Source organism: Pelophylax lessonae (genome assembly GCF_965119305.1).
Source record: "Pelophylax lessonae genome assembly, chromosome: 4".
NCBI lineage: Eukaryota > Metazoa > Chordata > Amphibia > Anura > Ranidae > Pelophylax > Pelophylax lessonae.
In genome coordinates this window covers 97,335,183-97,347,343 of record NC_138771.1, presented here as the reverse complement: position 1 = coordinate 97,347,343, position 12,161 = coordinate 97,335,183, and the positions used below count along the sequence as shown (strand labels likewise).

The 12,161-nt window shown below is 43.1% G+C and overlaps 1 protein-coding gene across 2 annotated transcripts in view; it reads left to right on the top strand.

Moving 5' to 3' along the window:
• The window catches only part of DNAAF4 (dynein axonemal assembly factor 4), a 61,898-nt gene extending 57,600 nt beyond the window's left edge, over positions 1–4,298 (top strand). For both annotated transcript variants that reach the window (XM_082256958.1, XM_082256957.1), the window contains exon 9: positions 4,142–4,298. In XM_082256958.1, coding sequence (XP_082113084.1) covers positions 4,142–4,254 — 113 coding nt within the window. In that variant the 3' untranslated portion in view covers positions 4,255–4,298. The remainder of the gene's footprint in view (positions 1–4,141) is intronic.
• Positions 4,299–12,161: the final 7,863 nt, after the last annotated feature.

Genomic DNA, 12,161 nt, shown 5'->3' with positions numbered 1-12,161 from the left:
CGTACGTTTCGTCCGATTGGACGAAACGACGTCCAATCGGACGAAACGTACGTCGGGTGGCGTGCTGGGTAGCGCGTGCCGGAATCCCTGGAGGAGACAGGACGGCCATAGGTTTGGTGGTCCACGGACAGGACGCCCTATAGACATCTGGAGGTCTCTATGCTCAATACTACATGCGAGATGCATCATGATGTTTGTGAGTACCATACCTCTTTTTAGAATAAAGCATTTTTAAACAGTCTACGCTATGAGATGTTCCTTCTCTCTCTGCATATTGCATTCTACTGTGAGCATATCAGGAACACACTGGAGAAGCCTTCACCTACCACTGGTTATGCGCAATTTTTGATCTCTGTCATGGGGATCAACAGCTTCTGGTAAGAAGTTAGAATTACTGGTGTTGGAGTGCTGTCTGGTGGCGGTTTTCTATCCTAGAAATCACTTTTTGAATGAGGAGTTGGATTCATATGGACTGTCATCATATTGCTTCATTCACATCTTCAAGTGGGACTGTCATGACCAAGGGTTTTTAGCGCTACAGTTTTGCTTTTAATCACCTAGACAAGCCTAGGTGACTTAGGTCAGTGGCCACCTAGACAGTTCGGCACCAGTATTCAAGAAGAACCAGGACTGTCCAAATCTCATGAACCCGCTTTCATTTCACACACATTTTCTCACAGGGTTTTAAGTTGGCAGAGACCATTATGGCTTCCTTGACTGTTAAATGTTATAATGTCATCTTGCATTATATCCCAGGCCATCTTCCTCAATGCTTGTAGCTCTCTCAAATGCCAGGGCCCATAGTCAGTAGGCAAGAGGCTACCCTCTTAAAGCCTCTATCCCAGTTGGGTCTGTCACACTCTACAACTGGACTCTGGGTTTTTACTGCCACCGTACTACGCTGCACCTCCCTACAGGCTGGCTTAAGGCCTCCTTCATGTGGCCATCTGGCCACATACATCAGATTCCAGCGGCAAGAATCAGCGGATTCTTGTGGTTGGAATGACGGGTGCATGTGAATAGCAGCAAAGTGTTGACAGGCTGACCGCGGTAATCAATGTTTGCATTTAGCCGAACACCAAGCGGTTATCTACGGTTAGGGATAGGTTTTTCTCTCTTTGGTATGTAAGGTCCATTGTCTCAGGTGTAGAGATGAATGGGTGGAATGTCTCCTCTGTCCTCTTAATAAAAGTAATGGTTAGAATAGAAGAAGAATAGTTTTTAAACTATTCTTCTCTTTGATGTGCACAGTTTTTTTTTTTGTTATAAGGTTACATGACCTTTAATTGAAACAGCATTAGGAGCAATTTAAAGTAATTGAAGAGATTCTTCACATTTATCTGAATACACATTGCTGTTACAAAATCAGGTGCTTTGATTCACTGGCACAAAAGTAATATCATTTAGCAAAGTAATTGTCTCTTCATACTCAATCAGTGGTATCTTTTTTTTTTTTAATTAAAATATGTTTTCATTTCTGAATTGTCTGATTGGTGTGGGCAATCTTTTTGAATCTGGGATAAAGAGAGTATGAAAAGAGCTTTAGAGCCAACTAAAGGATATATTGTTCACCTATATAGCTTTATTCTTCCAGAAAGGTCACTCTTATTTATTTTTGATGTTTGGAATTCCTTGTCATAGAAAGTGGTGACACAAGAAATAGCTTAAGCTCAAGAGCATTTGACATTCAGTAAAATAAAACACAAGATGGTTCAAGCCTTTCCTGAATAAAGCAATTTTCTCTGCATTTTTCGAGATGGGTTAGTACAATGGAGCCATTATCACTAGACAAGGCAATAAGTAGAGTGGAGAAAATTTCAAGAAGACACTGGAACAATGACAGTTCAGCAGTCTGAAAAACTTTCATAGCAGCTTTTAATTTTGCTCTTTGTACTTGATGACACATAAAAGAATCAGACATGTGTTAATCACTGAAGGACAGTACAAAGTAATTATAAATTGATTATCTGAAGTTTTTTTGCTAGCTCTAATACATCAAGGACAGCTCTTAAAGAGAAAGCATTTTATTGGATTCTTTCTACAATAGTAAGTGTGCGTCGTGATAGTCTGTTAGAGAAACCAAATACTTTGGTTTGTTGCTGGAAGTTTTTAAAGTTGTCCATTCATTTTTGAAACATTTGTTTGATTTTGCTGACGCAGGGGTCTTGATTTAAAATTTATAGAGGTCTGGTCAGCAATATGTCCTTCCAGCAGAGGTCCGAATCTCATTAGTACTCACACATCGTAGTCCCCCCCGTACATCATCTTCTTCAGTGTACCTTTCACATCGTAGTTCCCCCCCCCCCCCGTACATCATCTTCTTCAGTGTACCTTTCACATCGCAGTCCCCTTTACATCACAGTCCCACAGTGTCCTCAGTTCCCCTTCACAACACTGCCCCCCCTTTATGATGCAGTGTCCCTTTACACCCCCTTACACCACCCAGCGCCCCTTTACACCCCCGTTACACCTTGCAGAGCCCCTTTACACCACACACCCCCTTACACCACCCAGCGCCCCTTTATACTCCCGTTACACCTTACAGAGCCCCTTTACACCAAACAGTGCCCCTTTACACCCCCTTACACCACACAGCGCCCCTTTACACTCCCATTACACCTTGCAGTGCCCCTTTACACCACACAGCAACCCTTTACACCACACAGTGCCCCTTTACACCCCCGTTACACCACGCAGTGCCCCTTTACACCCCCATTACACCACACAGTGCCCCTTTACGCTACACAGTGCCCCTTTACACCCTTATTTCACCAGGCAGTGCCCCTTTACACCCCAAATACACCACACAGTGCCCCTTTACACCCCTGTTACACCAGGCAGTGTCTCTTTACACCACATAGTGCCCCTTTACATCCCCATTACACCACGTAGAGCCCCTTTACACCACACAATGCCCCTTTACACCCCTATTACACCACACAATGCCCCTTTACACTACACAGTGCCCCTTTACACCCCTGTTACACCAGGCAGTACCTCTTTACACCCCCATTACACCACACAGTGCCCCTTTACACCCCCTTACACCACACAGCGCCCCTTTATTACTCCCGTTGCACCTTGCAGTGCCCCTTTACACCAGTGCCCCTTTACACCCCCTTTACACCACACAGCAACCCTTTACACCACACCGTGCCCCTTTACACCCCCATTACACCACACAGTGCCCCTTTACACCCCTGTTACACCAGGCAGTGCCTCTTTACACCACATAGTGCCCCTTTACATCCCTGTTACACCACACAGTGCCCCTTTACACCCCCTTTACACCACACAGCGCCCTTTTACACCCTCTTTACACCACACAGCGCCCATTTACACCCCTGTTACACCAGGCAGTACCTGTTTACACCACACGGTGCCCCTTTACAACCCCATTACACCACACAGTGCCCCTTTACACTACACAGTGCCCCTTTACACCCCTGTTACACCACACAGTGCCCCTTTACACCCCCTTTACACCACACAGCGCCCTTTTACACCCTCTTTACACCACACAGCGCCCATTTACACCACGTTTACACCACACAGCGCAACTTAACACAACACAGTGCCACTTTGCAAGCCTCCCCTGCACATCCTATGGTACTTTTGGCAGGGCAGAGGCACTAATCATCCAGGGAGGTTCTCTGGGCCTCCAGCTCGGCCACCAATGTTATCTTCAAAGAGGGCGGGGTTGGGAGGAGCTGCAGATCAAGACTGAGGGGCGGGAGCTGCCCAAGTTATGTTAACAAGAGGTTGATTACCTGGCTTGTTAACATGAAAAGACTCCCGCTCTCTGTCACGATCTGCAGCATGCTGTAGATCGGGACAGAGAGCGGGAGTCTTTTCGTACCCACTGGTTAAACTAAACTAAATGAGTAATGACAACAAACCCCCCTTCACATCAGAATTGCTGTGGGCCAGATAGAATCTTACAGTAGACTGAATGTGGCCCTCCGGTCACACTGATAATCTAAGACTGCAAAATAATTAATGTCACAAACTGTGTCTATACATGGGGAAAATCAGTCTGCTATTCAGGGTACATATTGGTCACATCTTGTGCTGCTGTTACATTGTGGATTAAGGCACACAGTAAAGGAAGTTGAATTAACAGTCATTTTGTATCTAACAGGCCTAGAAGACTATGAAGCTGCTCTGAAGATTGACCCTGCCAACCCTACTCTGAAATCTGATGCTCAAAAGATTCGACACATTATCCAAGGCTCTATTTCTGATCCGGACTAATTAAATTTTTGTATCGCTTTATCTTCCTTTTTTTTTTTCTTTTTACTAATTGCTAGTTTCTTTATTTGTATGTCTCCTAATTAATTTGTAATAAAAACTTCTGCTGTTTTGTATATTTGTTCTCAGCATTGGCTCGTAAAAATCTTTCAGTTTCATCTTAACCACTTGCCGACCAGCTGGCACAGATATGCGGCGGCAGGTTCCCACGAAACAATGTAACCGTATCGTGGAGGCACGTGCTGCACCCATTCACCAGAGGGGAAGCAGATCTGTGGGGCCGGCGGCTGTGATTGCCACCAGGCATCTGAGATCGCTCCCCATGGAGACAGAATGGCGGTCTGCCGTTGTAAACGCGGCAGACCCCCTTTCTGTCAGCAATCAACACAGGGCTCCTCCTATTTAGGAACACAAGTCACTGTGTTCATTCCATAAGTCCATCCCCCACACAGTTAGAAAGCACAGTTACAGTGTCAGTACAGTTACAGTGCATATTTTTAGCACTGATTGCTGTAGTAATGTCACTGGTCCCCCCAAAAGTGTTTAAAATGTCAGGTGTTCCGATCTGTCCGCCGCAATTTCGCAGTCCTGCTAAAAATCGCTGATTGCCGCCATTACTAGGAAAAAGAAATAAATAAAAATGATTAAAATATTTCCCCTAGTTTGTAGACGCAATAACTTTTGCGCAAACCAATCAATATACACTTATTGGGATTTTTTTTACCAAAAATATGTGGGAGAATACAAATTGGCCTAAAATGATGAAAAAAATTTGATTTTTACATTTTTTTTATGGGGAATGTTTTATACAGTGTCTCTCAAAAGTGAGTACGCCCCTCCACATTTTTGTAAATATTTTATCATATCTTTTCATGTGACAACACTGAAGAAATGACACTTTGCTACAATGTAAAGCAGTGAGTGTACAGCTTGTATAACAGTGTAAATTTGCTGTCCCCTCCAAATAACTCAACACACAGCCAATAATGTCTAAACCACTGGTAACAAAAGTGAGTACACCCCTAAGTTAAAATGTCCAAATTGGGCCCAAAGTGTCAATATTTTGTGTGGCCACCATTATTTCCCAGCATTGTCTTTAACCCTCTTGGGCATGGAGTTCACCAGAGCTTCACAGGTTGCCACTGAAGTCCTCTTCCACACCTCCATGACGATATTACGGAGCTGGTGGATGTTAGGGACCTTGCGCTCCTCCAGCTTCCGTTTGAGGATGCCACACAGATGCTCAATAGGGTTTAGGTCTGGAGACATGCTTGGCCAGCCCATCGCCTTTACCCTCAGCTTTTTTAGCAAGGCAATGGTCATCTTGGAGGTGTGTTTGGGGTTATCATGTTAAAATACTGCCCTGTGGCCCAGTCTCCGAAGGGAGGGGATCATGCTCTGCTTCAGTATGTCACAGTACATGTTGGCATTCATGGTTCCCTCAATGAACTGTACAGTAGTGATCGAAAGTTTGGGCACCCCAGGTAAAGATTTGTATTAATGTGCATAAAGAAGCCAAGGAAAGATGGAAAAATCTCCAAAAGGCATCAAATTACAGATTAGACATTCTTATAATATGTCAACAAAAGTTAGATTTTATTTCCATCATTTACACTTTCAAAATAACAGAAAACAAAAAAATGGTGTCTGCAAAAGTTTGGGCACCCTGCAGAGTTAATATCTTGTACTGCCCCCTTTGGCAAGTATCACAGCTTGTAAACGATTTTTGTAGCCAGCCAAGAGTCTTTCAATTCTTGTTTGAGGTATCTTTGCCCATTCTTCCTTACAAAAGTCTTCCAGTTCTTTGAGATTTCTGGGCTGTCTGTCACGCACTGCTCTTTTAAGGTCTATCCATAGATTTTCAATTATGTTGAGTTCAGGAGATTGTGAAGGCCATGGCAAAACCTTGATTTTACGCCTCTTGATGTAATTGCCTGTGGATTTTGAGGTGTGTTTAGGATCATTATCCATTTGTAGAAGCCATCCTCTCTTTAACTTCAGCTTTTTCACAGATGGCATCAAGTTACCATCCAAAATTTTGCTGAAATTGTATTGAATCAATTTTTCCTTCTACTCGTGAAATGTTCCTTGGCTGCAATACAACCCCAAAGCATGATTGATCCACACCCATGCTTAACAGTTGGACAGAGGTTCTTTTCATTAAATTCTGTGCCCCTTCTTCTCCAAACGTACCTTTGCTCATTCCAGCCAAAAAGTTCAATTTTAACCTCATTGGTCCACAGAACTTGTTTCCAAAATGCATCAGGCTTGTCTATATGTTGCAAAGTTCAAAGGCTGATTTTGAACTGTAGAAGAGGTTTTCTTCTGATGACTCTTCCATGAAGACCATATTTGTACAAGTATCTCTTTATAGTGGAATAGTGTACCACAACTCCAGTGTCTGCCAGATCTTTCTGGAGGGATCGTGCAGTCAAACGTGGGTTTTGAATTGTTTTTCTCACAATCCTGCGACCTGTTCGGTCTGATATTTTTCTTGGTCTTCCAGATCTTGCTTTAACTTCCACTGTTCCTGGTGACTGCCATTTCTTAATTACATTCCGAACAGAGGATATTGACATCTGAAAACGCTTTGCTATCTTTATAGCCTTCTCCAGCTTTGTGAGCGTCAACTATTTTCAGTTTCAGTTTTCTAGACAACTGCTTAGAAGATCCCATGGTGCTGATTGTTGGGGCAAGGTCAGATGAGTCTGGGCATTTAAAACCTTTGAGATTGACATCACCTGGTCTTCCCAGATGATGATTGAGAACAATCCATGACACTGGCAGGTCTCAGCCTTGCAAAGGGGGCAGTGCATGCTATAAATTCTGCAGGGTGCCCAAACTTTTGCAGATGCCATTTTTTTTGTTTTCTGTAATTTTGAAAGTGTCAACGATGGAAATAAAATCTAACTTTTGTTGACATATAAGAATGTCTAATCTGTAATTTGATGCCTTTTGGAGATTTTTCCATCTTTCCTTGGCTTCTTTATGCACATTAATACAAATTTTTACTTGGGGTGCCCAAACTTTCGATCACCACTGTAGCTCCCCATTGACGGCAGAACTCATTCAGCCCCAGACCATGACAGGTTTCAGGGTCTTGGCAATCTTCTTATAACCTAGGCCATCTTTATTTGGAGCAACAATACTTTTTTTCAGATCCTCAGAGAGGAGGAGACAGCAAATTTACACTGTTATACAAGCTGTACACTCCCTACTTTACAATGTAGCAAAGTTTCATTTCTTCAGTGTTGTGTGTGTGTGTATATATATATATATATATATATATATATATATACACACACACTCACTGGCCACTTTATTCGGTACACCTTGCTAGTACCTGGTTGGGCCCCCTTTTGCCTTCGGACCTGCCCTAATTCTTCGTGGCATAGATTTAAGGTGGCTGTGGAGGCCATTGGGGTACAGTGAACTCATTGTCATGTTCAGAAACCAGTGGTGAGATGATCTGAGATTTGTGACATGGTGCATTATCCTGCTGGAAGGAGCCATCAGAAGTTGGGTACACAGTAGTCATAAAGGGATGGTCAGCAACAATACTCAGGTAGGCCGTGACATTTAAACGATGATCAATTGGTACCAAAGTGTGCCAAGCAAATATCCCCCACACCATTACACCACCACCTGCCTGAACCATTGATACAAGGCAGGATGGATCCTTCTGACCCTATCATCTGAATGTCACAGCTGAAATCGAGACTCATCAGACCAGGCAATATTTTTCCAATCTTCTATTGTCCAATTTTGGTGAGACAATATTTTTCCAATCTTCTATTTTCCAATTTTGGTGAGATCAATTTTGGTTTTTGCAGACCAAGCAAAGGAAAATATTATGGAATCACCATGTACTTTGCAGTTCTAAAACAAACATCTGCATCAGATTACATCCTGAAAAATGATGGCATCACCAAACATCCTTTCAATTGATGGAATAAGAAAAGTGTCCAAAATCTCAATATAAACTTATGCCGGGCCAATTAGAAAGCACAGTGTGCTTCGCACATATGCAGTAGACAACCGGCTATGAAGCCGAAAGGCTTCATTGCCGGTTTCCTTTGCAAAGAATGGCGGCAGCAGAACTCGGCAGCTGATCCGAAAATCCGCTGGGGTGCCAGCATTGCGGGCTCCCTGGACAGGTAAGTGTCTATATATTCAAAGTCAGCAGCTACAGCATTTTTTTTCCCCCAGCTGAAACGCCTTTTTAATGACTGTAATCTCCCCCGTACCTTTACCTGACATCAAACCCCATATCATCAATGGTTGTGGAAATTTGCATGTTTTCTTCAGGCAGTCGTCTTCATACATTTCATTGGAATGGCACCAAACAAAACTTCCAGCATCATCACCTTGCCCAATGCAGATTCCTTTTTTAATGTTAGACTTTAGTTCCACTTTAGATTTGGTCACTACTGTACTAGGAACAAACAGAGAGAGAGGGAGAGAAATAGAGATAGGATATACAGTACAAGCCTGTAGAACGGGATCATACATGCATGTAAGTGCAACCATATTAAGGCCTAAGTGCAGCTAAGATCACAAACAGAAAAATCAGCACAAGGGACGTAACTTACAGTCAGTAGGATATATCCCTTGTGCTGATTCCTCTTCTGCTAGTAACAATCTTCCTCCGTCCTGTAGTATGGCTTCAATGAATGGTATGACTTGCATAGTTGGCTCTCTTGATGAGAGCGTTTCACAGCCCTTTAGTTGAATTAACCCCCGCTGCACCAGAAGATAAGATTACGGCGGCTAATAGTATGGACGAAGATTTTTACTAACAAAACATGAATCGGCACAAAGAACACATTCACTGACTGTAAGTTATGTCCCTTGCGCTGATTTTTCTGTTTGTGATCCATCTAACAAGCCCATTTGTACACCTGGGGATTCCCATACAGTTTCTGCAAGCTGTAACTTTGCAACAGCAATCAAATGTCAGTACACTTAATGCAACCATTGAGCAAGGTGCATGCTATTTTCAGAAAGAAGATATACTACTGGGCGATAGTGTGAACACTGTATAACGTTTTGGGGGCCTAGGTTGTTTCAGAGTCTTCTGCCGCAATTATAAGTGTGAGCTAGTAGGTTCCCAATTTGTGCTGTAGGACTTCATTATCATATTTAAGATTTGAAAATAAAACTATACAAAAAAACACAGTAGTTGTAAGATCATAAAATACATAAATAACCAAACCAGGTTAGGTTACTTAGGCCTTGTTCACATGGCGCTGAGGCCCACATACCATGAACGGGCTGTATTTTGTCAGCGCTTCTCTAGCCTCCAGATGCTGTGTGCAGGCAGCCTATTGAGGTCTATTAGGATTCAGCAGCTGCACAGACATAGCCATTGGTCCTAAAGTCCTAATATACTGTCTGCATTAAGGGCCAATCATCAGAACCTGCATGCCCATTGTATTAGGACTGGCAGGAAGCTGACAATGCACTATGCCAATCATTCCTGCCCGCAGCCACATGTATGCACGCCTTTGTTTATGTGCAGGTTGGAGAATGCCTATGCCGCTTATAATTGACAGTACAATGCAGTGACAGATTCCTGGTGGGATAGCTCAAATCACACCTGAGCTTATCCCTGATATGTAGGTAAAGCTGCAAAGAGGGCAATTCTGTAAATATTGAACATATAAGCCAGCAGGCTTCTGAGCTCCAAAAATAAACATAAAAAACTGGCGCAACAGGACTCAAAATGAACCTCAATAACCTCCTAGGAAAATATTAATGGGAAGATGCACGGACCTGGATGTTGTGTGGCAAAGTCCAAAAAGTCCATAAGAAGCACCGGTCTGTGCACTCCAGAAGGCTGCTGATTCTCAAGACGAGAAGGAACTTGCAATATACTGGAAGATAAGAACAGCGCCACTCTAAGTGCAGTAAAACCAATACTTTATTTGACATCTAATAATGCTGGGTACTCACAAGATAAACGATTAAAAAGCATGGTGAACGTATGTAAAAAGATCCATTAATCCAGTGCCTGGGCGAGGAGGGGCTGATGTGCTCCAAACAGATCTGTCCGACTGCGGGAGTGAGCAGTATCCGGACCCCGAGGACACCTGCAACGCCTCCGGCGGAGGACTTCCGGGTTGGGCGTAGAGCGTGGGCGTGATGACGTAGGCGACGCGTTGTCGGAGCATGCGCTCCTTCCTCAGGCCTATATCATATAGGCCTGAGGAAGGAGCGCATGCTTTTTGGTTCTATTAAACACTGGGGTTTTTCTTTAATTCCTGTTTTTCTTTATTTCCTTGTTCTTTTTTTGTTGCTCCTATTCTTGGTTTTACAAGAAATGGATTCTGTATTTTCTCTCAAAGTTGGTTGTATGTATTGTTTAAATTGCATAAAAAAAGTTTACCTTTAAAAAACACTGCAGGGGGGGTCCCATCTGGTGAAGGAACAAACTCGGACGTAATCCATTCAGCTTCTTTCTCCTTTCATGTGGGTGCAGGCCTTGCAGGGTGCAGTAGAACGCTATCCCGTCTCTATCCCAATGTAAATAAGTTCCCAGGTGCAAACAGAAACACCAGTTTCCTCTTACATTTCAATCTTATTTTTCAAATCATTCAGGTAAGAGTGAATATTTGCACAGCCGTCACAAATAATCCACATAATGGGTTTAAGTGTCAAGTTTCTTAGGATCATTACGTCCATCTAGTGGCCATAATGTAATATTTTCCTGATTGTGGTATTTCGGAAAAGTACTGCTCTATGGCCAATAGATGGAGTTGAGGATCATAGGAAATACACAAATTAGAAACATTAAGGGTGATTATTCATGAGAGTTGTGTGAATGCTAAGGCATTCACACAGCAATTTTGTTTTGTAAGTAAACCCCTTAAAATATAACTAAAGCCAAAACATTTTGCCTAGGGAGAGTCACCTTTTCAGTTTGCCCTGGTGACAGTGGTGTAGCTAGCAGGCCTTGTCAGTGGCACCCATAGAGCAATGGCACCCAGTGCAGGTGGGGTGGCACATCCGGTGGCGCCCCTCTAGGGCCTTGTCAGTGGCACCCATAGAGCAATGGCACCCAGTGCGGGTGGGGTGGCACATCCGGTGGCGCCTCTCTAGATGCTGCATCTGGGGCACCTGCCCCCCTCCCAAGTTTCGGCCCTGCCTGGTGACTGTTAATAATAGCATTAAAAGTGAGAGAAATCCAACAATTTGAGTTATCACCAGAACAGAAATAAAAGGTTTATATTCCAATGGGGACACCAGAGATTTCCTCTCACTTCTTGTTGTGTCTACAGGACAGGAAGAAGAGGGACATTTCTTTAACCATTCCCTATTCCAATCAAATTGACAAACTAAGTGAGGTATAGCAAAATGTTTTATTACAGAAGTCATTCTTTGGTTATTATATTTCATACTCCTTGGTATTTAGGTTTACAATCGCCAATCTTGGTATTGTGCTATAACACATTGCTATAAAGTGTTGTGCAGGTTGATACAGTCATGTACTCTGCTCCTATCGACGGCCGTGTTTAACGAGTTATTTCGGTACATCCCACAAGTACCCAGGTGTTCGGAAAACTTCTGAGACACAGGGTAGTGATAACATGGAGCCATCTCATAGGTGGGACGCAGGGCGCCATATTGACCAGAGGTTGTTTTGAACAGGATGCTCGCTGGTTTGGCCTGGAATACATTGCTGGAAGAAATCTTTGGATTTGTTGTACAGGAGAATACCGGATTACCAGGATTTGTACAAGTTGCCTTGGTCAGCTCTTTGCCACTTTCTGAAGCTGGTGTTTGGCCTTTGAAGGAAGACATGTTTTTTATCTGTGAAATAAAATTGATAGGCAGCTGATCAATAATTTTATTCAATTTAGAAAAAGAAAAAACTTTGCCTGTAGTGCTAGCATTAAAATCGAAGGAGA